This window comes from Halichoerus grypus, chromosome 1 (genome assembly GCF_964656455.1).
Source record: "Halichoerus grypus chromosome 1, mHalGry1.hap1.1, whole genome shotgun sequence".
NCBI classification, from domain to species: domain Eukaryota; kingdom Metazoa; phylum Chordata; class Mammalia; order Carnivora; family Phocidae; genus Halichoerus; species Halichoerus grypus.
Window position 1 is genome coordinate 48,307,459 of NC_135712.1, and position 26,980 is coordinate 48,334,438.

The following is a 26,980-nucleotide window of genomic DNA, read 5'->3' on the forward strand; positions in this document are numbered from 1 at the left end:
AAACCTAGTAGAAAGCAATTAAATTAGTCAAAGTTTCTGGGAAAACTAGGATTTACTATCAAATAGCACTGGATTTTACATCTTATGTACCTCTAGTGAAGTTCTCTGGAAAAAAAAAAAAGTTTTGTAAAGATCTATAAAGCACATTTCTCTTGAGGATCCTAAAATAGTCCCGACCCCAATTTCTTCAGCCCCCAAAAGGGATGCACTCAGTTGTAAGAGAAGAGACTAGCTGGGTGGGTGTAGACCATACCAGCATAAGGAAGCCTTATACCCACAAAAGCTTGTCTTTTAATGGCCTCTGAGCAAAGTTTCCAAATTTCCACAAGGACAAGTTCAGTTAAAAGAGACTCTACAGAAGGAAGGAAAAGCCTATGTTTTCCAATAAAGTTTTATATAGTTCTGGTCAAGCAGGCCTTCAGAGTATGCATGTCTACTCACAGTTCTCCCGGACCATAGTTCAACAATTAGAGATCATTTTCACAATTAAAAAAAATACTGAATACAAATGACATTCCACATTTATTTTAGCTCAGTACATTTCCAAAGAAACATTATTGAAAGAAAGAAAACCCTAGATAATTTGCTATGAAGGAAAGGCTTAAGCTTGGTGTTAAGCCAAAAGCAATTACAGCATAAATGAACAATTTTATATGATTAAAAAGTAGGTGACACTGGAAAGATGAGGACAGCACACAGATTGGAACCAGATTAGAAAGGGCTCTGTATGACAAGAGCCCTATTTTTTCCCATAACATAAAAGGAAAACAAGCCGATTATAAGAGGCATTAAACTTTTTCTAAGTCCTACTTAAGTGATTGGATAGGAATCAAAAAAAAAACTTACTACTTTTTTTATCCCAAGAATCGTAAATTAAAAATAGTATTATCTTCTCTGGGAAGACTTTCCCTGTCCAGTGACAACTCTCTTACTACCTTTTTACCACCTCTCACTCACACATACACACAGCTAGGATGAACTCCCTCCTGAGCTCCCAAGAAACTCTATTACAGTTTTAACCAGGAATATTAAAACTATTCATATGTCCATTTCTCCCACTAGGCTAAAAATGACTCAAGAATAAAAGCTGCAGTTCATTTTTTTGTACCTAGCAAACTGCTTATTAATAGATGCTCCAAAAATGTTTCCTGAATGAACAAATTAACTATATGCCTGCTAAAGTAAAAAGAAAAATTAATCTAAGCATCAGTTATGAGATATGAACTGGAAATCATAAATCTGAAAATTTATTTCTAAGAATGGCTCATGTTTCTTAAGAAAAGAAAATTACACCTCAATTTAATGAATTGGAAACGTGTTTAATATAAAATGTTGATATTCAACACATTATTTCCACATGAATTTAGGAAAATGAATTTTAAACAATCTTCAAAACATGATAAAGGACAGTGGTACCTTTGAAAAACATACAAACAAAAAAGTTAAGAAGTCACAAGAAGATGTATTACATACTTGCTTTCCCAAAATTAGATGTACAAAATAATTAATAGTCATTTTAAAAAGTCCCCTCCCATACACACACAAATTGGGAATGAAAACATGTAATTGTAACCATCTTTATAAGAAATCTCCAAAAGACAAATATCTTTAACAATATAAAGATGGTGACAAGATTAACAAAAACTCAAAAACACTGAGGCTTAACTGACAACCTCAAATTCACATGATTTTGAAATAAAATGTGCCAATTTTTACCTTTATCTTAAATTGCCTTTGCTTCACTGCTTTATATACAGTTAACAATGTAAATCCAAGAGATGCTTAAATCAGAAGATCAAAATAATACTCTTAGAAAACATGTTTCTTATCTGAGAAAATACAGTATCATTGTCCCCTCAAAATTTTCCCGGTAACATTAAAAGGTTGTAAAGTCCTTAATCATATAATACCACCATCATCACATGAATTCAAAACTGTTACCTGAACATTTAATAAAAACTTATGCTCCATAGGGATGATAGGTCTCTAAAAACTACCATTTAAAAATATAAAAGCAATTCTAGCAATCTGGCTTTTCAGATGAATACCGGGTAAACAGAGCTAGCTATAAAATTATATATTTAGTTCTAACAATTAATAAATAAGATTTTGAGGGTGTTTTTTAATTAAAGTTATGAGGACACCAATTTTATCTTCTGTACTTACAGAAACTGTGTATATACATTCTAAGATATCAGAATAGGATAGAAGTCAATATTGATAAAGCTATACCTCAAACTAAGTTGAGCTACATATGTAATTTTTAAAAACCTATTTTGGACAGTTAACATTTTTTTGTTCCAAATTTCATTCTGAATGAATGAACTAAATTCTCAGATTCCCACATATGACATCAAAAGAAAAAGAGAACATATAACAATTACAGCAGAGTAACAGTTCCATTTAGCAACTGAGAAAAATAAGCTGCGCTTTGAAAGAGTCAATTTTTATCATCTCCTAACATCATGTCCTCTTTTACACTATACAGAAGGGATGCCGTAAATGGCATTTTCTGAAGCCTTAATACTAAATTCTTCTTTAAAAAAATACACAGTATTCATACTGCATGCTTGAGCTGCGAAGAATAGAATTACAATATAATGTGACTTGTCAACAAACTTGACAAGCACTGGGGCTGGCACCAGGGAGGACCAAACTCCCCTCAACTCCCATTTATATGGAAGTACAGATCATATAGTTTTATTATCTACAAAAACATTCCCACATTTACATATGCTATTGCATAATCAGAAGCATATTTAATCAGAAAAATATCAAATATTTATGAAATTTTAATTTCTATCTAATAAGTTTATATCACCCCCATTTTCCACTGCATCTATGAGATTTCAACAATCTAATAATATCTTATATATTTTAGATACTGTTCAATGACTTATAAAACTACCACAAGTTATTTTCTTCTCTGTGAGCTAACACAAATGCTGTAAGCGGCTTTCCAGTAATCTTATAGAACATCTGTGTCATGTTTGTACAGATTAACTAGCTACTGCTGCCCTTCTGTTGCTGTAAATGAAGTTTCAAAATGAGCTCTCGAATATCTTCCCGCTTGGTCTTTATTACATGACGAGGAAACCATTTCTCCAAATGAATTGGAAGTTCAAAATTAACAATAGGATCCTAATGAAAGAAAAGAAAGAATGCAATCACTTTAGCAGTACAATTCAAATGTTTTAATTTCATTTTTTTTTAAGATTTTATTTATTTATTTGACAGAGAGAGACACAGTGAGAGAGGGAACACAAGCAGGGGGAGTGGGAGAGGGAGAAGCAGGCTTCCCACAGAGCAGGGAGCCCGATGCGGGGCTCGATCCCAGGACCCTGGGATCATGACCTGAGCTGAAGGCAGACACTTAACAACTGAGCCACCCAGGCGCCCCTGTTTTAATTTCATCTTACAAGAAATGAGAAACTGCTAACTTTTTAAAATAACAGCTTTACTGAGATATAATTCATATACTATATAATTCACCTAAAACTATGTATTATCATTCCTTCCCAATTATACCAAAAGTTCTAACTGTATACTATAACCCTTATATGCTAAAAGTACCTTTGGTACTAGTCAAAAAAACCCTACTCCTAGACCCATTTTCATAACACCACACCAAAAAATGGGGCTGGTTGCCAAGACAACCAACAATTCAATTAGACGGTTGGAACTTTCAGTCTCACCCACCCCTGACCTCCAGAGAGGGGAGAGGGGCTTCACAAATAATGTTGGTAATGACTGAAGTAATGAGTGGACAGTTTAAAAAGCAAAGAGTGATTCCTCGCTTTTAAAATTTCTTCCGGGGCACCTGGGTGGCTCAGTCATTAAGCGTCTGCTTTCGGCTCAGGTCATGATCCCACGGTCTTGGGATCAAGCCCTGCATCAGGCTCCCTGCTCGGCGGGAAGCCTGCTTCTCCCTCTCCACTCCCCCTGCTTGTGTTCCCTCTCTAGCTCTCTCTCTCTCTCTCTCTGTGTCAAATAAATAGAGAAATCTCTAATAAAATAAAATAAAATTTCTTCCTTATTACTGTTACCTATAGTATCACTGATGAGCTAGAAAGTAACACTCATGCTTATTATTGTATTTATCTAGCTTATGGTTTTCTGAGCCTCTTGAATATATGTGTCTTTTTTTTTTTAAGATTTTATTTATTTGAGAGAGAGAGAGAATGAGTGCTCACACAGAAGGAGAGTGAGAGGGAGAAGCAGACTCCCTGCTGAGCAAGGAGCCCAATATGGGACTCAATCCCAGGACCCTGAAATCATGACATGAGCCAAAGGCAGATACTCAACCGACTGAGCCACCCAGGTGCCCCCTATATATGGGTCTTTTAGTTTTGAAATTTTTTCTTCAAATTTTTGTCTGCCTTTCTCTTTCTCCCAACCTAATCCTTCTGGAACTCTAATTACATGCAAATTAAACTTTTTGACTTGTATCACACTTGTCTCTTATATTCTGTTCTTTATGTTCTTTTTTTCTCTTTAAAATACAGTGGAATTCCTTCTATTGCCCTTTTTCTTTTTCCAAGTTCTAATCTGTCTTGTGCTGAATCCAAGTCTGCTATTAAACCCAACCAATAAGTTCATTTTTCTTTTTCTTCTAAGTTTTTATTTATATTCCACTTAGTTAACATACAGTATAATATTAGTTTCAGGTGTAGGATTTAGGGATTCATCACACATATACAACACCCAATGCTCATCACAACAAACGTCAATAAATTCTTAATTTCAGATACATCATGCATTTTCAGCTCTAGAATGTTCACTTGATTTTTTTTAGTAGATTCCATCTCTATCCATTTTGTTCATCTTTGACTATTTTTCTCTAACATATTATTCAAATAATTTTAAAGTTCTTATCTGTTAAATAACTCCAATATCTGGATTATATGTGGTTTTATTTTTTTTTCTTTCTTGATTACCTGTAATATTTCCTTGCTTCTTTGCTCACCCAGTAATTTGTGATTATATGCTGGTAATTGTGAATAAAAAATTTATTTTCATCTTTACATACCTTAAAGAAGCTCTCCACATATTGCAGTAAATATACTCCACAATCACTGCTGTTATCTTGTTTAGGAACTTTAGGGCATAGGTCCACCATGTTTGTTTTGCTGAATTCACGATGAGTTTTTCGTTTAACTTCCCACTCTACCTCTAAATACCTTGAATCATCAAAAAGTAGAGTGATTTTAGTAGAAATCCCTTTACTATTATTCAACACAAAGATGGAAAAACATCTGCTGCCAGATGTGTTGCCTCAAGCCAAATTTAACAGTACGAATTACAGTATGTGAGGCTTCAAGGGTTACTACTTAAAAGAAAATCATCTGAGTTTTAAACTAAAATCTAGACTTTTTTCAACAACTCAACTTCATAACTCACACAAACTCATTTATATCATGAAGTAAACTGATAAATTATTTTAAAACTTTAGTTGCTAGCTATTTCCAGATACTAAATTACAAAATTACACTCACACACAATAAAAATGTGAAAAAGTTCTTACTTTTTCTAAAATGATACTTCTGATAACCACTAATATCTGCAATGCTCCTTTGTAAAATTATACTTATTGTTCAGTTATGAATACAAATACTGAATTTGCTTTCAATATATACAAGTTAATATTTGAGAAATATTAATACTTGAATATTAACATATAATAGGGAATATTTATTATTGATTAGATTTGTAGACCTCATCTAAATATATAATAAAATATAATTCCTGATATAGTCTTTTCAGTAATTCTTATAGTAGCTTCAAAATTATTGAGATTTTAGATAACAGAGTGAGGGTAAAATTGTCATTACTTACTCTCGTAAATTCTGAACTGTGTTTTGTATAGAAGCAGCTTTCAAGGAATCTAGTATGAGAATGCATGGTCTATGAAAAGCAAAAAAGAAATCAAGGTGTACATAACTCCATAGAGAATAAATTTAAATATCTGAAAAAACTATTATAACAGCATGTACCTACCTTTTACACATTTTCTTTGGTATTGATGTATTCGTCTCAGTACTCTGAAATAACAGGAATTTTTATGACTTTGCAATTAAAACCAGTTTGAATAAATTAATATGCAGTTACTCTTTAAAATGTTTGAAATACTCTGAAATTAAAATTTCAAGTAAGAGCTCTTTTCATCATCTAAAGTGAGCCAACATCATTTTTTCAGAGATTCACTGATTTATTTTCTTATACTGACCTTATACACTTACATGTGGCCTCAAGAAGTTATGGCACTTTAACACAGCCTAAAAACAACCTAGAATTTTAATTACTTCTATTCAGAGTTACCATCTTAAGCAAAGATAAACAAGTTAATTTAACCTACCCTTACATACATTTTCTAACTCAACATATGATGTTGGTGGAGACAAATTTGAGAAACAACAGATCAAATTTAAGCAGATTTCTTTTATGAAAAACTTCTCAATACCTTTATTATTCTAATGTAACAGTGAATCTTTAAGAGAGAATAAGACACAGGGTTTACCCAACTTAACTGACCTTACAATCCTTTTATCATAATCTGCACCTTAGAACAAGTGTTCCAAGGAACCTAATCTGGAAGCCTGTTTCTTTTTTTTTTTTTTTAAGATTTTATTTATTTATTTGACAGAGAGAGAGAGAGACTGTGAAGTGTGAGGTGGAAGGCAGAGGGAGAAGGAAAAGCAGGCTCCCTGCTGAGCAAGGAGCCCGACACAGGGCTCCATCCCAGGATGCTGGGATTGTGACCCGAGCCGAAGGTAGACGCTTAACCAACTGAACCACCCAGGAACCCCTGGGAAGCCTGTTTCTATAAGCAAGAAGAAACTCCCCTATTGTGTCACTGTTAGAGCAGAAAAGGAAACTTCCTTCCTTCTGCCCACCCTATACCAGTAACAGTAAAGAAATAAGCCTATGCCAGGATAGGAAGGCTGCTGCTCTCTGTACCTACAAAAAAAAAAAAAAGAAATCACTAGGTGGCTACCTTAGTCAATTAAGACACCAAATCTAGACCATGCATACCAGCTTGGAGGTCCATAAAAGAAAAGTTAATGAAACACAAAAATGTGAAGGCTAAACAACATACTACTAAATAACTGTGTCAACAAAGAACTCAAAGAGGAAATTAAAAAAATACATGGAGACAAATGAAAATGAAAACACAATAGTCAAAAATCTTTGGGAGGCTATTAGTTTATAGCGATATATGTCTACCTCAAAAAACAAGAAAAATCTCAAATAAACAATCTAACTTTACACCTAAAGAAACTAGAAAAGAAAGCTCCAACAAAGCCCAAAGCTAGAAGAAAGGAAATAATAAAGCTCAGGTTGAAAATAAATGAAACAAAAACTAAAAAGAAAAACAACAGAAAAGATTAATGAAACCAAGAGCTGGGTCTTTGAAAATATAAACAAAATGATAAACCTATACCCAGACTCATCAAGAAAAAAGACAAGAGGACTCAAATAAAACCAGAAATGAAAGATGAGAAATAACAACACCCAAGAAATACAAAGGATTATAAAAACTACTAGGAAAACTTAAATGCCAAAAAACTGGACAACCTAGAAGAAATGAATAAATTCCTAGAAACACACAATCTTCCAAAAATGAATCAGAAAGAAAGAGAAAATCTAAACAGACCAATTACTAATAATGAAACTGAATCAGTAATCAAAAAACAAGCAAAAAGTCGATGACCAGATAGATTCATAGATGATTCTACGGAACATTTAAAGAAGAGTTAGGGGGTGCCTGGGTGGTTCAGTCAGTTAAACAACCAGCTCTTGGTTTTGGCTCAGGTCATGATCTCAGGATCATGAGATCAAGCCCCACATTGGGCTCTGCACTCAGTGTGGAGTCTGTTTGTCCCTCTCCCTCTGCTCCCTCTCTCTCTCTCAAAAATAAATAAATATTTTTTAAAAAAAATAAAGAAGAGTTAGTATCTATTCTCCTCAAACTATTCCAAAAAAATAGAAGGGAAGCTTCCAAACTCATTCTAGAAGGCCAGCATTACTCTGATACTGAAACCAGACAAAGACACTAAAAAAAAAAAGAAAACTGTAAGCCAGTATCTCTGATGAACACAGATGCAAAAATCATCAACAAAATATTAACAAACTGAATTCAACACTACATTAAAAGAATCATTCACCTCAATTAAGTGGGATTTATTCCCGGTATGCAAGGATGGTTCGGTATCCACAAATCAACCAATGTGACACATCACATTAACAAATTAAAAGATAAAAACTATATGATCATCTTAATAGATGCAGAAAAAGCACTGGACAAAATTCAACATCCATTCATGATGAACACTTTCAACATAGAGGGAACATAGCTCAACAACATCATAAAGTTCATGTATGACAGCCCATAGCTAACATCATACTTATGGGAGAAAGCTAAAAGCTTCTCCTCTAAGACCAGGAACAAAGATGTCCACTCTCACCACTTTTATTCAACATAGTATTGGAAGTCCAGCAATCAGACAAGACAAGAAATAAAAAGCAACCAAACTGGGGCGCCTGGGTGGCTCAGTCGTTAAGCGTCTGCCTTCGGCTCAGGTCATGATCCCAGATTCCTGGGATCGAGCCCCGCATCGGGCTCCCTGCTCCACAGGAAGCCTGCTTCTCCCTCTCCCTCTCGCCCTGCTTGTGTTCCCTCTCTCGCTGTGTCTCTCTCTGTCAAATAAATAAATAAAATCTTTAAAAAAAAAAAAAAAGCAACCAAACTGGTAAGGTGAAAGTAAAACTGTCACTATATGCAGATGACACACTATATATAGAAAACCCTAAAGACTGCACCAAAAACTATTATAATTGATAAATGAAATCAGTAAAGTTGCAAGATACAAAATTAATATACAGAAATCTGCTGCATTTCTATACAAATCTAATCAATAGAAATAGAAACTAAGAAAACAATCCCATTTACAATTATACCAAAACAACAACAACAACAAAAACCTAGGAATAAACAATCTAGGAGGTGAAAGATCTGTACTCGGAAAATGTAAAATACTGATGAAAGAAATTGAAGACAAATAAACAAATGGAAAGATATACCATGTTCATGGATTTGGAGAATTAACATTGTTAAAATGTCCATACCACACAAAGTAATCTACAGATTCAATGCAATTCCTATCAAAATACCAACAGTATTTTTCACAGAACTAGTAAAAATAATCCTAAAATTTGTATGGAGCCAAAAAAGAACCCAAATAGCCAAAGCAATCTTGAGAAAGAAGAACAAAGCTGGAGGTATCTCAACCTCAGATTTTAAGCTATACTACAAAGCTAGAGTAATCAAAACAGTATGGTTCTGCCACAAAAAGAGACACACAGATCAATGGAACAGGATAGAGAGCACAGGAATAAACCCACACCTACATGGTCAATTAATCTACAACAAAGGAGGCAAGAATATACAATGGGGAAAAGACAATCTCTTCAATTAAACAGTTCAGGAAAACTGGACAGCAAAAGAATGAAACTGGACCACTTTCTTACACCATACACAAAATTCAACTTAAAATTAAAGACCTAAATGTGAGACCTGAAACCATAAACCTACTTCAAGAAAACATGGGCAGTACTCTTGGACATCAGCCTTAGCAACATTTTTCGAGATTTATCTCCTTAGGCAAGGGAAACAAAAACAAATATAAACTATTGTGACTACATCAAAATAAAAAGCTTTTGCACAGCAAAAGAAACCATCAACAAAATGAAAAGGCAATCTAGTGAATGGGAGAAGATATTTGCCAAAGATATATCTCATAAGGGTTAATATCCAAAATACATAAAGAGCTTATACAATTCAACACACACACAAAAATCCAATTAAAGATGGGCAGAGGATCTGAATAGACATAAGAAGACCTACAGATGGCCAACAAACACATGAAAAAATGTTCAACATCACTAATCATCAGGGAAATGCAAATCAAAACCACAACGAAATACCACCTTACACCTGCCAGAAATCAAAAAAGACAAAAAATAACAAGCGTTGGTGAGAATGTGAAGAAAAAGCAATCCTCATAAACTATTGGTGAGAATGTAAATTGGTTTTCTACAACCACTGTGGAAAACAATATGGAGTTTCCTCAAAAAATTAAAAAGAGAAATACCATACGATCCAATAATTCACCACTCAGTATTTACCCAAAGAAAGTGAAAACACTAATTTGAAAAGATATGTGCACCATTATGTTTACTGCAGCATTATTTACAATGGCCAAGATATGGAAGCAGTCCAAGTGCCCATCAATAGACGAATGGATAAAGAAGATGTGCTGTGTGTGTGTACACACATACACAAACACACCCACACATACACACGGAGAGGAGTATTACTCAGCCATAAAAACGAATGAAATCTTGTCATTTGCAATGACATGGATGGAGCTAGAGGGTACTATGCTAAGTGAAATAACTCAGGCTGAGAAAGACAAATACTGTAAGATTTTACTCATATGTGAAATCTAAAAAAACAAATGAATAAACAAAAAAAAGCATAATCAGACCTATAAATACAGAGAACAAACTGATGGTTGCCAGAGGGGAGGAGGGTCAGGGGATGGGCAAAATGGGTGAAGGGGAGTGGGAGATACAGGCTTCTAGTTATGGAATAAATAAACCACAGGAATAAAAGTCACAGCATAAGGAATATGGTCAATGATACTCTAATAGCACTATATGGTGACAGATGGTGGCTACATCTGTGGTAAGCATAGCATAACATTTAAACTTGTCAAATCACTATGTTGTACACCTGAAACTAATGTTAACAGTGTATGTCAACTACACTCAAATAAAAAGAATTTTTAAATATATATTAAATATTTTTATATTTATATTAATTATTTTATATTTATATTAATTATATTATTTTATAATATATTGATTATATTAATATAAATATATTAAATATTTTATATATATATATGGTTGTTTAGGTTACTAATTACACTAGCTAAAAAGAAATGCTGACATAATGAAGAATAAAAGTACATCTGAAAAGGAACCAACCAAAATGACCAAGTAACTAAATAAACAAATGAAAAAAGTTAAAGTAAGCTAAACAAATGCAAGAAGAATGATAATTTCTCTTCTTCTCTTTCCTATCCCCATAAAATACATCAAAGAACCATAAAACAGCACAATTTATTATGGTCCAACATCCATCCTCACTATGCCCTATTTTACAGATAAAATTACATTCAAGAGTTTTCCTTCTAAAAGAACATACTTACTTGGGAATCCTCTGTGCCCAAAGACAGTGTTGAAGTAGTATGTAGATCATTATCTAGTTAGAAATAATAAAGCCATTATGAGTGTTTATTTTATGTTTAATGCAAAGTATTTAGATGTGGTTTGCGCCAGTATTAATGATAATGGCTATTAATAATTCTGCTTACTGTTTAGACTACAGCTATAAAACACTTAATTTTCATTTTTTTTTCCTCAAAAAAGTAGGCTTATTTGCTTACTTAATTAAGATTTGGGCTGTAACATAAGAAAAATCATGGAAGAATTTTAAGAGATCTGATATTACCTACCCAATTTACTAGCGTCAACAAGAACTGTGTTCATTTATGTTAAGAAAAAAATGCGAGATTTCACCACCAAAAAACTCTTAAAATAAATGAATTCAGTAAAGTTGCAGGACACAAAATTAATATACAGAAATTTGTTGCAGTTCTATACATTAATAACAAGTAGCAGAAAGAGAAATTAAGAAAACAATTCCATTTACAATTGCACCAAAAAGAATAAAATACGCAAGAATAAATTTAACCAAGGAGGCAAAAGACCTGAACTGGTCTATGCCTGCAGATCCATAACATGAATTCTTAGTTGTGTTACCAAGATTATAAAAAGTGCTACAATAAAACTTGACATAACAGTATAACTTAAGAATTACATCTGGCTGTACATGAGTTTGGGCATCTATCATGAAAATTTCAGATTTCTTATTCTTTCTTCTAATAAGCTTCATAATAAAAACTATACTATCTTTTAACTTCATATTGTTCACTATAATCATTTTACTGTTGTCATCATTATTAAAAACACTATCTACATTAAGTTTATCACCTATTGTTTTGTTATCATGTTGAGACTGCTGGACTTGGGAGTGCTGGGACAGAGTTTGTGGAAAATCTTCATATATAGCTTCTTCTAACCATGGAAAACAAATGACTGCAAGGTACCAGTGAGAGCTGTTGAAAAGAAATAGAATCTTAATAACAAAATCTAAACAATGCAGAGGAATGTGTTCTAGACCTACAGCTGAGAAAGTGGGTATGACAAACTTCATATCAATTTTGAAGAAGCACATTGTAATATCTGACACAATATGGAATACACATTCCAAAAGTAATTAAATAAGCAGTAAGACTACTTAGGGTAAAATCTGAGTTATTTCAAATTTATTTACTTTCATCCAATCAGTGCTTCCTATTGAGGAACTGCTTTAATAAACAGACTGACAGCATCACCTTTTTTTCTATTTGTGCTTAAAGAGCTTGTTCTCTTAAATATTTTAAGATTCATCCTAAAATCTTTTGATCTTTTATTCAAAAAATCTTTTGAGTCCTAGAAAGAAAACCTCAATGTCTCAGTCATTATAGTCTTGTGGGTATTTGTCATTTTATTTTTTCACTATATTTACAATATAACCACTGTCAAACCAAAATCTAAGATATGTAACTCATAGTTTTAGCCATTTCTTTGGAAAAAATTAAAAATGATACCTGGAATTTACATACCAATACTTTTTACTGATTATTAATCTAAAAACACACAAAATATTTTTTTCTGTACTTTCCAATTTTGTGTTTAAATAATCTAAAATACTCACGACTCATTTACAGGCACAAAAATGTAATCTTTGTTAAAGATGTTTATGTGACGAGTCCATGTTCTTACTCTTTTATGTCTTCTCTGTGCCATTCTGAGAATATGAAAGATATTTTACATATATAAAATTTTAAATTTAAGATACAGATATCAAGAGTCATTTTTATACACTGAAAAATGCTAGGTTCAGTTTACTTAACCATCCTCTCTAAGATATATAATATTTAACACACATTAAGATATATATTATTCACCTCTTTTCATTAACTCCTGTTTGTTCTTAAACCTAATCACTATTTATAAACAATAATGTCATAGAATAAAAGCAATTTATAAAATGTTTTACAGATTCCAAAAGTGGTTCAGCAACTAAATATAAACAGTTATTCCTATTTACTCAGTTTAGCTCCATGTGGACATGATAAAAACCTTAAGAGAATCATCTAAATGTTTTATCTGTGATGAGGGAGGTGTTAAAACTTAACGGAAGAGGAGGAATGAGGCATATATTCTTAGATTTTTTTAAAGATGACATTCATCTCCTTTCATTTCATATATAAGGAAATTATAAGATAATGAGTTAAATATACCCACCATTCATCCACCTTTCATTTTATTTCTTCAACAAATGTTTGGTTCCTATGAACAATTAATAAAAATCACCCACACCACCTTTAAGGAATTTACAAAATAATCAGGGCAGAAAACAACTACAAGTAACTAAAATATAAGTGTCACAAGGAATATAAAGGAATTATGTTACAGCATTTAGAAAAGCTACCTAGAAAAGAATTGGGATGCAGAAATAATTATCTTTTCTTTATTTAATCAGGAAAACTAAGGAAGGAAGATATCAAACCAAGTCTGAATATCAAAAAAAGTTTTAGGAGAGGGGTGGTATTTAACAGTGACATAAAAGAGATGGTATGTGACTTCTGGCTCAGTCCCTTCAAGAACCTCTTTTTTATGCACAGAATGAAACAAATCATTAAGTTCTTTTATATTTATTTTTTTAAGTTCCAAGTAATATAGGAAACAGACATCTCTGCCCCATCCCTGTTCATCTGAATATCTAACCAAACTCACAGGGATAAATATTAGGAAGAAGATGAAATCTAGAATGAGCTGAAAAAAAGTGGTAGAAATTAGACACTATGTAGATTAACTTTATAAAATAATCAGAAGTCCTATGTTTACTGAATTTTATTTCAGAATGACCCAACCATTTCAGTGATTATAAACAATTATTTTCAACTAGTGCATAGCCTATTAATTTGTTTTTCCATCTGAAAATCTTAAAGATAGGGGCGCCTGGGTGGCTCAGTCAGTTAAGCATCTGACTTCAGCTCAGGTCATGATCTCAGGGCTCTGGGATTGAGTCCCACTTCACGTCCAGCTCCTCACTCAGCAGGCAGTCTGCTTGTCCCTCTGCCCCTCCCTCTGCTCGTGCTCTTTCTCTAATAAATTAATAAAATCTTAAAAAAAAACACACAAAGAAAATCTTAAACACCTGGTTTTCTTTTGTTATGTTGGTGCTTGATTTCCTGATTATGCTAACCTTATTTGATTGGTAACATATGAGACACTGGATGGGGCAAGAAGAACGGGAGAGAATACGGGGAACACAATATAATCTCTTATTCTCAGTTCCTAACTCTTTGGAAAATCTTCAATTAAATGTCTAACAGTTCTCTCCCCATTCAGTAAGATACATGATTAGTCTCTTGAGTTCCTAGTATGTTCCAAGCACCGAGCAAAAGGCACTGGGGATAGAGTAGAAAATAAGACAGATGAAGTTCATGACCTCATGAAGCTTAACTACAGGACAAGCAAACAAACAAATAAGTGATTAGAGATCATGTTATGAAACAAAAAAGTGCCAGGAGAAGAAATTTCATCAGAAAATAGGAAAGAGCTTCGCATATTTGCAAACTGAAAGGAGGTAGGTTGAGCTGAATGAAGTAGGGTAAGTGAGGGGAAAGAATGTCATGAGATGTGTTTAGGGAGATGGACAGAAGCCAGATCTGTCAGCATCTCATAATCCATAGTAATGAGTTTGTGAATCATTTAGTCTGCAATTTCCTAACACTGGTAGTTTGAGCCTCTTTATCAGGGATTTATTTACCATTAAGGTTTATATCCCTTACCACTTTGATTCTGGGCTTTTTTATTTTTTTTACTGATTTATAGAAATTCTTCGTGTGAATACTAATTACATATATCTCAGGCCAAGCATTAGGATGAGTTTTTGTCTGTGAGAGACACACACACAAACACACAGTTGACCCTTGAACAATGAAAGGGTTAGTGGCACTGACCCCCCCAATGGAGTTGAAAACCCATGTATATAACTTTTGACTCCCCAAAACCTTAACCACTAATGGCCTCCTGTTGGTCAGAAGCCTTACTGATAACATAAAATCAATTAACATATATTTTGTATGTTATATGTATTATATCATGTATTATATAATGTATTATAAAAATTATACAGTAAGCTAAAGAAAATAATAAAAATAATAAATAAGTAAATAGATGGTATACAAAAAAAGTTATTAAGAAAATCATAAGGAAAATACATTTACAGTATTTACAGTAAATACATGTACTGTATTTATTTAAAAAAATCTGCATGTAAGTGCACCCCCATGTTTCAAACCCATGTTGTTCCAGGGTCAACTGTGTGTGTGTGTGTGTGTGTGTGTGTGTGTGTGTGTCTATAAGATACTAAAGTATAGTATCTAAGCATAGTATCATATATATGTATTACCCTGGAATATGCCACTTATGTATCTTTGTTTTATATTACTTTTATATATGATCGAACATATAATATTAAATTTTAATTTTAAAAATTATTTTAAAATTTAAAACTACAGATTCGGGGCACCTGGGTGGCTCAGATGGTTAAGCGTCTGCCTTCGGCTCAGGTCATGATCCCAGGGTCCTAGGATCAAGCCCCACATCGGGCTCCTGGCTCAGTGGGGAGCCTGCTTCTCCCTCTCCCTCTGCCTCTCTCCCTGCTCATGCTCTCTCTCTCTGTATCTCTGTGTCTCAAATGAATAAATAAAATCTTTAAAAAATAAATAAAAATAAATAAAAATAAAAATAAAACTACAGCAGATTCTATCTGCTTTCATTTCGTCAGTTTCTAGGTGGTTATGCCAAGCACTGACTAGTAATCTTAAAACAAAATGTAAGATTAAATGCAAGGTACTAACCATCAATTTCCATATATATAAAATAGAAAAGGAAGGCATCAAAAAAATTAAATATCAGATTTATTTAAGATATCTTCCCCTTCCATATATCCCTCCCCATTAATTCTGATTATAAGCTAAATTATGCGAACATAGTATTTTGTATAATTTACAGTAGCTTAACTAAAAAGTAGTATTTTGGTGACAGTCTGACAAGAAAATCAAAAGACACCCTATATTTTAAGACAGATAAAATGTAATGGAGAGAATTGGCTACAGTGATGATAGGGAAAGTGCAAAGCCAAAAAAGGGAGCAGAGAGGTAACCAGAGATTAGCATAGGAGGAAACCGCTACACCCCTACACTAAAGGGCAAAGGGGAAGAAGCAGTAATACCTCTAGATAGGAGCTGGCACTCTTACAGATCTGTCCAGTGAAAGACACAACCCACAGAGGAAAAAAAGCCATTGCCAAAATCACTGCCTAAGGCAAAGGGGATAACCTGACTTTTTCCTTCCTTGCCCTCCAACCTCCAGTGTCCCCCACAGAACATGCACTTGGAAATACAGCCTGCAAGAATCAACCTCCTGTGATAGGGAACAGAACAGTGGAAGGGTGAGAAGTAGATCTTAGAGCAAAAAAGCCTGCACAAGTGGTAATACTGCTCACTCCAGGAAATACTGTAAGAAGTTTTTTCACTTAGAAACATCAAAATAGCATATTTTCCTCTTAAAACTTATGTACATTGAAAGAATGACTTACGAAAGATTTGGATTATCTTCTGTTAAATTATTTTCCTTTCTTGTCAAGCATTTATAGAAAAAGCTACTAAAAATGTGACTTCGTTCAACAAGTTCATCTGATGCCTTCTCCAATATAAGATACCTGTAAAACAGCAACACCACAAAAGTAAGTTATTTTTAGATTTTACCTGGTCTTCTCCTAGTTATCTTATGTATTCTGGAAATCTTTGTTTTTATGGCCTATTAGATTCAAAGCAATCTTGCAATTTGCTCTGATTTCAGTTTTTTTGGTTCTTTATTTACCTCACCCTCCATCAAGATATTTAAAACAGAAATTGCCCGCTTATTCTTTCACTTACTTAACAAGTATTTATCAAATTCCTAACATGCCACCAAGCACCATTTTTACACTAAGATATAAAATAAGAGGGAGGAAAAGAGTACCTGCCACCATATAGCTTACAATCCAGAGGAGTGAGTATAGAAGGAAAGATTAATCAAATACTGAAACCATGACACTCCTACAATAAATTTAGAAAAATTTTAATTACTATGAGATATGCCTAACCTATAAATCCTTAGTCCATTTCTACTAAAACAATTCTTCAACATAAGCTTATAACTCAATGATTTAGTACTTAAACCCTTCATAATTAGAGAACTCTGCTATTCTTAATAGTTTATGCAGGTTCAAAAATGACCTTGTAATTGCTTTTTAAAAAAAAAAGCATAAAAAACAAACACAACTTGAAATTTTTTTAATGTGGTTATGGGGAGGCTTTGCTACATGGAAGGAGACAAAAAGGATGCTTCTGGTGTGCTGGAAATGGTATCTTGATCTGAATGATGATTATATGAGTGCATATATATGAGAACATTCATTAGCTGTACACTTACAATTTATGTACTTTATTACTTGAAAGTTATTCATTAATTTAATAAATAGAAAGTAATTAAAAAAGTTAGAATCCCCTCTGAAAAGAAGTCAATGAGACAGAGATACAGGCAATTCAGTGAAAAGGTAGTACAGAAAAGTACTACTGGAAATAAATTAGGAATAAAATTGTATTAGTGAATTCCAATAAAACATACAAAAACTAACAATATGATCCAGTTCATCTCACCAAATATAAATTTGACACTATTATAGGAATACAAAAGTAGGTAAGATATAAGATGCGTAACCTTTAGAAGGAGAATGATCATAATACCACCAACTAACTTTAAAATCAGGCAAAATATTATAAGTACTATAAAAGAGATGCAATGAAGTATTATGGGAGTTAATAGTATCTGTTTAGAAGATCAGGAAAAGTTTCAAGAAGGTACCAGTTCAGAGAAACCTTCAAAGAGGAATAAAACTTCAACAGATTGAGATAAAGAGGAAAGTCTTCCGGAATCAAGACAAACAGGGCATTAAGGGAGAAGAGTGAATAAGAATGGGCTTTGTTTAGTAAATTATTTATAATTCAATTTTGCTGGACTTTGTAATACATACAGGGTTATTAGTAGATGGCTGAAAAGATAGTGTCAATATCAAGACTCTCAAATGTCAGAGTGTCTGAACTCATTTGACAGGTAATAAGAGATTAATGGAAGTTTCTAATGGGAATTGCATTCATAAAGTAGTTTAAGAAGAATAGTGGTGGTCGTAATATACTTAATGGATAGAAAAATAGAGATAAAGGATACAAGGAGACTCGTTAGAAGGACAGAATAACAAGTCAGATAAGAAGTACTAGAAAATCATGATGACAGAAGAAAAAGAATAAATGAATCTGAGAGACAGAATCTATTAAAATTGGCAACTGAAATGAAACAAGACGAAACCAGAGAGGGAGACAAACCATAAGAGACTCTTAATCTCAGGAATACTGAGAGTTGCTGGAGTGGAGGGGGGTGGGAGGGATGGGGTGGGTAGGTGACGAACACTGGGGAGGGTATGTGTTGTGGTGAGGGCTATGTATTGTATAAGACTGAAGAATCACAGATGTGTACCCCTGAAACAAATGATATATGTTAATAATAAAAAAAGAAGAAGAAAAAATTGGCAACTGACTATGTAGAGAGGGAAGGGAGGGTAAAGAGTCAATGATAATGGAGACTTCTGCTTCCAGCCAAGATGGAATAATAGAGGCCAGATTTATCCTCCTGGATGAAAGAAGCAAAAGATCAGACAAAATATATATGAATCACTAGTTTTCAAAACACTGGACATCAGGCAACAAAGAACAGTGATCCTTGAGAAATGGGAAATAAACAAGGTGAGCTTTCCAGGCTGCAGCATGGGATGGAGTAACCCAGGTGGCAGACTACAAGTTGAGGAGACATTGAAAGTCAGTAGAGACCAAGGCAGCTAGAATTTGCAGATCAGAATACTGAAACGGGAAGAGCTGTAGATAAAGAAAACTCCAGACACCTGCAGAGAATGCTCCTTAAGTATTCAGAAGAATTTTGATCACCACATGCATGTGAGGAAAAGGCTGGGGAGAGAACTACTTGAAAAGATGAGAGGGAATGGTAGCCAGCAGCAAGAATAGTGCCTGTTCTTACCAGACAGACTGGAAAACCTCATAATTCATGAGGCCCCAGCTAAAAGATATTTAAAAAGACCCAAATCAATTCTAGAAATCAAATGTAAAGTATTGAGATGAAGAGTAAATGCTAAAGAGAGATTTAGAGCCTGAGTGACTGGAATAAGGCTAGTATTACTAGTTAAACAAGAGGGTTCAGGTAAGATGAGGACTAGAAACTTTGCATGAAAGTTTATAAAACTTTCCTATCTATTCCTTCAGCTTGGCTATACAAAAAGTTGAAAATTATTTTTTAATGGAATCGTGGTATGGGTTTTTTAAATAACAGGTAACTCTTATAGTGCTTAAAGACACAAGAGATAACTACAGAGTTGCTTCTTTTCCTTTCCCAAAGTGATCTGTAATTTTTTTAAGTACTTCCTTCACCACAGTAATATAAACAGTCAAGAACTATAAATCAAAAGTAAACAAATAAACAGAAACTAAAACAAAAAACAGTAACTCTTCTAAAGTATATAGCATCTATAGGAGGTAAAGGAATGAAACTGAAGTCAACTACAGAAAACCCTGGTAGGCAAAAATCTTTGAATTCTTGGCAGATTACTTTTAGCTAGAGTTAACAAAACTTCAGTGATAGACATGCAATTTAAGATTCACATTAAAACGGATAAATGAGAAGATCATTTATCATTGTACTTACTTAAGGTAGAAATCAATGATTACATCATTAAGAAACTCTCCTTCTTCTAAGCATTCCAGATCTTCATTAGTTACTCCTAATCCCCCTTTTGTAGGTGGTGGAGGATATACAATCAACCTTAAAAAGTAAAACTAAAGTTAAAACATACTGGTAGTGAAAATTCTAGTATCAAAGAGATTTGTTATATGTAACACTAATAGGGCAATATATTCAATAACTAAAATGTACAGAGTAAAAGTACTTAACAGGATATAAGCAATTATATTTTCCTTTATTTTCACAAGGTACTAACAGTACTCTCATTATCTTTTCATTTCCAATCCCATGTGGGTTAGTATCATATTTGTCTAATCAATACCTTATATCTCACAATCAGTTATAATACTATCAAAGATCTCTCTCTTCTGTACAATTTTTAACTTTCAACAAACTGATGTAATAAACCATAAAAGATTTTCCTATGCTCCACTTTCCAACTCTAAGTTTGAATCCCCAAGACTAGTTCCTTTCCATTTAGAAGAGCCAACAGTCAAAAACTATGTTCTCCTACTGGTGGCTAGTCCACAGCAACAGCTGAGCAATAAAGAAATAACATGGGATGAGAGAAGGCAAGTTTCCTATAACAAAGTGCATGTAATGTAAATCTTAAGAGAATATAAAGAAAACAAGTGATTATAACACAAGCAGAAAGAAGTAGAAAACAGATAACCACTAATTAGGCATCTTTTTTCTGGCACCTTCTCTAAAATCTCAGAAATAAGGGCAGTTCTGAGTTTCTAGCTATAATCTTGGGATACACATGACGGTCCTCATTGCATGAATATAGTCAATAATAAAGGTATAATAATATGTACTTCTTAAACCAGAAAGATTCAAGAAGATGAAGTCATCTGCAATTGATTTAATTGTGGCAAACAAAGCACCTAAATCAAATAAAAATATGTGAAATTTTAAATGCTAATATGATAGTTACTATTTTATGGGCTATTTTCTATCCTGTTTTTTCATTTGTTTTTTGTTTGTTTGTTTGTTTGTTTTAACAGAAACATACAGAGGAAGAGAAATCACTCTCAAATGCACAGACTCCCTATTCTGCCTGGCCACCATGAGGAGACAAAATATGAATAAAGTAGCAACTTCTGAAAAAGAAGTTCTAATAAACTCCAAAGTACCTTAAATTGAGGCACACTTCAGTTAAGTAACCCCACTTTTCCTACCATATATCCAGATATGGAATTATATAATCATAAAAACCATACACTGCTACTCGGGTATGTTCAACAAATACTTCAATCTTACTCAGTTTGACATTTTGGTTACCATTTATGTCTTACTGACATAAAACTAAGTAAAATGGCACCAACTGTTTTCTTAATAAATTTTTTTAACTTTCTAAAAAACAAAAAAATTATTATTTCTATTACTAACCATCAGTGTAAGAGCAAAACTCAACACATTTAAAAAGGTAAACTATTGTCAAATCACTATGTTGTATACCTGCAACTAATGTAATATTTATTGTGTGTCAATTACACCTCAGTTAAAAAGAAAAAGCTAAACTACTTAAAATCAGCAACATGAATGAAAACTACTAATGTGTCCACCTATTACAAACAGGATATGACACAGTACATACTTCTGAACAGGTCCAGTGTGCCTGACTTCTCGCCATTCTTCATCTGGATTAGATGTAATAGAAAGTGAGTAGCAACCACTACTTTGCTTCTGCAGGAAGGTGTAAGTAGGCTTGGCTGTATCTATATTTGAAGGCTGACAGAAAATGGCAAAGAAAAAAGTTTCCTTATAGATACATAAATACACATTAACTCTCAAAAGGATAAAGTCAAAACCTAGACTTTCAAGAGAAAATGTGACTAAAAGAAATCAGTATCAATGAGTTATATCTATACATTTAGAATTTCTCCAAAGATATTGTGAAATCAAAATAATACTTTTGATCAAAAGATACTATACATACGGGGGGCACCTGGGCGGCTCAGTCGGTTAAGCGTCCGACTCTTGATTTCAACTCAGGTCATGATCTCAGGGTCATGAGAGCGAACCCCTTGTTGAGCTCCACGCTCAGCAGGGAGTCTGCTTGAGATTCTTTCTCTCCCTCTGCCCCTCCCCATACTTACATGCACTCTCTCTCTCAAATAAATAAATAAATCTTAAAAAAAAAGATATTGTACATACAGTGGTCAAAGCTTAACTTGATACTTACAGATATGGGCTTTATAATTAAAGAAAAACGTGAAAACTTGTCAGTTCAAAATGAACAAAAGATATAACAGCTAGGACAAAATAAAATTTAAAAGACCAAAAGTTTTTATTTGCCATAGACAAACTTTGAAAAACTTTTCTTTCTAGATGTATTTGACAGAGATATACAAGCCTCTCCCAGATTCCCCCAATATTAACATCTTGTATAACCACAGTTACAACTATCAAAACTAAGAAATTAACATTGGTATAATATTATAAACTATAGACTTTATTCTGATATCACTAGTGTTTCCACCAATAACTTTTTTCTGTATGAGGATCCTACAATTCCTGTCTTTCCTTGTCTTTCATGACCTTGATATTTTCAAGAGTATTGGTCAGTTATTTTGTAACTGGGTTTGTCTGATTCTTCTCATAATTAGATTGAGGTTACACAATATTGGGAAGAATACCAGAGAAGTCATGTACCCTTCTCAGTGCATGATGTGACTGTCTCTTATTCCTGGTGATGTCTGCCACATTTCTCCACTGTAAAGTTATTACTTTTCTTTTTATAATTAATAAATATTTTGGCTGAGAGACTTTGAGATTATGCACATTTCCTGTTTCTCCAAGTTCACACCTATTGGTGGACCTTGCCTGCAACAACCATTAACTATGGTGGCTTTGTATTTCTTATTCCTTTTACATTTATTAATTGAAATACTTTTCTAAGAAAGAACTGTCAATTATCCACCATCGGTATTTATTTTTCATTCATTAATTCAGGTATTTATTTGTATTAATATAGATTTATGGGTATTTATTTTATTCTTTGGTAATAATCACATGTTATCATTACTGATTTTATTGATCCAACTGTTCTAGCTTTGGGGCGCTTGGCTGGCTCAGTTGGTGGAGCATGCAACTCTTGATCTCAGCGTTGAGAGCGAACCCCATATTGGGTGTCAAGTTTACTTTAAAATAAAATAAAATAAAAATAAAACTGTTCTAGCTTTGGTATTGGGAGTTCTTTCAGGTTGGCTCCTGTACCGTTCTGACAAAACATAGCATTTTTCACATCACTCTATTTTCAGTGAAAAAATTTTTACGAAACCTCGCCAATTATATTAATCATACGCTAACCTGAGATACTGATTTCATCTTCATTTCTTCAGCAGCAACAGCAGGAAAAGAACAAGTTGAAGCACAATAATAATGAATAAAAGAACTTTCTTTTGAAGAGAGGTTCTGAAATAAAGGAAGTGCCTGAACCCAAGATAATGGATAAGAAAGCTCTAATTCTCCATTGGTTGTACTTATTTCTGTCATAATATCTTTCAATTTCAATTCTTCTCTTTGTGAAATAGGACTGTGTAGCTCAAGGAAAATGAATTCACTGGATTTTGCTATAAAAGAAAAAAGAAACCAATTTTTATTAATAGTGAAAAATATTTCAAGGGGATTATAATTAAAATAATTTAATTATTAATAACAGTATTTTGTATGTTAGTTAATAACCCAGGCAAATTAAATCCCAAAATAGGCCATTAGTAACAGCGATTCAAAACTCACAAATTTTAACTCTTCCTGCATTAAAAGAGAAACTCTACAATAGTACTAGTTGCTGTATCTCTACTATCTGGCATTTAGTAGGTATTAGTAAACATTTATTAATGAATTTATGAATAAATGAATGAATGATAACTAAGCATTTAATTATTTTTCTCTTGCCTCCTCCATGTATCAAATCTACCAATTAAAAAAGTATTCTGATCAAACAATTCCTTCAAAATCATTGTGTTTCATCAATCATTTCAATAATGGTCTCAGATGACATTCACTCCCCAATTTCCCTATTTAATCATGAATTTTCCCAATTAATTTGGAGTAGGACAGCAAAATAACCATAGTAGTCCTCCCTTATCCATGGTTTCATTATCCACAGTTACAGTCACCCATGGTCAACCACTGCAGTCCAGGAGCAGATGATCTTCCTTCTGGCCTACTGCCATCAGGTCAATAGTAGGCTATCACTACATCAAAATGCCTACGTCATTTACCTCATTTCATCTTCTCACATCATCATCATAAGAAAGGTAAGTACAGTATAATAAGATATTTTGAGAAAGACCACATTCACGTAACTTTTTATTACAGTGTATTGTTATAATTATTGTATTTTATTCTTAGTTATTATTGTTAATCTCTTACTGTACCTAACATATATTAAATTTCATCATAGGTATGTATATACAGGGAAAAAACATAGTATATATAGAGTTCAGTACTATTTGTGGTTTCAGGCATCTGTGGGGGGGGTCTTGGAACATATCCTCTATGGATAAAGGGAGGGACTACTGTAATATTAAAAGTATAAAATTTAGTTTACTACCTACCACGTTTAAATGCAAGGGAGTACAGAGGGCAAGGTAGAGAGATCAAAGAGGTAAGAAAGAACCTTACTAATCTGATTTATGCAATTCTAAACTAGATTCTTTAGGAGTTGAAAACTAAGCAAAATTGGGAGATATTTAAGATACATTTAAATAGACCAGTTTGGGGAGCATTCTCCCAAAAATATTCAATCCAGTCTTAGAAAAATGATATATTTAAGTAAACTGAGTTTTTTTAAAAACTCAAGAATAATGTTGAAGGTAAAGACTTCTATATTTTATTTAACACTGCCACTGATTAGCTGTCACTATTTATTATGAAACAAGGGCAAGAAACTCGTAAGAAAGATAGCCAAGGATGCCAACTGATTTAAGGATAAAGTATTCCTTTTTTTTTTAGAAGATAATTTCTCTTGGTTGAGTAAAATTATCATAAGAAATTATGTAGAAAAAATAATTTATCTTGCATAACATTAAGGGTTAAAATTATTTTTAATCCAATGAACTTCATTTCAATTCAATGAAATGATTACATTCTATTAAATTACTTTAGAAGAAAACTATTTACATGACTTCTTAGGTTATTCCAAAATTTAGAAGTCATTTCATACTCACATTGCTGGCTTAATATGGAGTTTTCTAGTTGGGTCTGAATCTCTTGAAGATAATTTGCAGAGACCCAGAGGAAAAGGATAGCATGACTCCTTTTACTGTGATCATCATCCTTATTTTTCCATAACCCAAACCTCTTTAAATGTGTGGTATCCACTAGCAATGAAACCTCATTCAAGGACACTAAAACCAAATAAAAAGATAACATTAAGAATACAACACTTACACACTATATGCCTCTTCTTTAATACACGATGTTTTTCAAAAAGAATGATTGGCAAAATTTTACAAAAGTATTATTTCCAGTACAGAAAAAAAGCAAAGAAGAAGAAAGAAGATGACAACGATGACAACTATCTGATCTATGCAGAAAACTAAGCATAGTATAACTTAGAAAATTATATATTTCTATTTTGTCAATACTATCAACCAAGACCCCAAATGTTACCATAAGCCAATTTATTCCTATGTTTCTTCTCCCAAAATATGTGTATTCCACTATACAGACTAGCCACTATCAAAAGACTCTCAAAGATATTATGAGCTTTTGAATGGTCTAAGATAGTATTTCTTATAAAATTCTTCCAGGTTTAAAAAAAATGAATAAATAAAATTCTTCCAGGTTTTACTTCTCAAAGCCTCTAGGTAATCACTCAAAATTATGGGTCTTTCTCCTAGTAAGCTAGAAGAACCTTCTTTGAGGATTTTTTTTTAATTCATATAAACATAGAAAACTAGTGTAAAGAAGTCCTGAAGGTCATCCAGTCCAACTTTAAGAAAATAAGCATCTGAACTAGGAATACAAGTATCAGTTAAGTACAAACTCAAGAAGAATACCTATTTGAAACAAATCTCTTAGTACTCCTTCCCCCCATTATCTCCTAGCACCTTGCTACTCAAAATCTAGTTCTCAGCCTGGGATCATATCAGAGCCTGTTAGAAATGCAGAACTGTACTCTAGATGTACTGAATCAGAATTTTGGGCTTACCAAAAAAAACCCAAAACACAAAAAACCCAGGTGATTCATATCACTCAAGCATTTTACAATAAGCATTCAAATACTTAGTCACCTTAATGTTCCCACGCTAGACATTCTATTTTTTTTAACTTTTTCTTATAATCAATTGATCCATTTTAAACATCTTGTCTTTATTTCTTTCATATCTCCTTCTTTCATTCATTCTTTCCTTCCCTTATTCCATTTCTTCATGTCTTTCTTGCTCCTTTTCTGTATTCCTATTCCTCCTCTGTGCCTGTTTGCATGCTTGCCTGCCTACTTACACTATTTCACTGCTCCTTTTAAAAACATTTTACATAACTTCCTTCTCTAACTCTGTTTCTACCTTTTATTTATTGGCATTTTCCTGGATAATCCTTTTTAAAATCACTTCTATCTAGTTATCAATCTATATCTATCCATCTATCACCTATCTATGGATCTATTTATGTTTTATATCTACTCCTCACATACCTACCTACCTTCTATCTAGCTGTCACCATTCATCAATCCTATTTTACTGTAGTATTTTAACTGAGTTCTTTTTAGATTTCTTTCCCCACTATTCCACAATTGTACTTAATTTTCTTACTACCTCCTCTTTTCAAACCCTTCTTTCTATTTCTTACTCCCACATTCTTTATTTCTTTTGTATTTACTCTTTCCTACAGACTCATCACTTACACTTCTCTTTCTTTCCTCTACTTC

General features: G+C 33.1%; 1 protein-coding gene across 6 annotated transcripts in view; it reads right to left on the reverse strand.

Moving 5' to 3' along the window:
• Positions 1-505: 505 nt before the first annotated feature.
• SENP7 (SUMO specific peptidase 7) overlaps positions 506-26,980 on the reverse strand; it is a 137,724-nt gene continuing 111,249 nt past the window's right edge. For all 6 annotated transcript variants that reach the window (XM_036108950.2, XM_078065001.1, XM_036108970.2 and 3 more), the window contains 12 exons: positions 25,278-25,457; positions 23,413-23,675; positions 21,698-21,831; positions 20,062-20,178; positions 16,847-16,969; positions 12,887-12,979; positions 12,121-12,245; positions 11,277-11,329; positions 5,998-6,041; positions 5,836-5,904; positions 5,030-5,180; positions 506-3,141 (listed from right to left, as the gene is read on the reverse strand). In XM_036108950.2, coding sequence (XP_035964843.1) covers positions 3,004-3,141; positions 5,030-5,180; positions 5,836-5,904; positions 5,998-6,041; positions 11,277-11,329; positions 12,121-12,245; positions 12,887-12,979; positions 16,847-16,969; positions 20,062-20,178; positions 21,698-21,831; positions 23,413-23,675; positions 25,278-25,457 — 1,490 coding nt within the window. In that variant the 3' untranslated portion in view covers positions 506-3,003. The remainder of the gene's footprint in view (positions 3,142-5,029; positions 5,181-5,835; positions 5,905-5,997; positions 6,042-11,276; positions 11,330-12,120; positions 12,246-12,886; positions 12,980-16,846; positions 16,970-20,061; positions 20,179-21,697; positions 21,832-23,412; positions 23,676-25,277; positions 25,458-26,980) is intronic.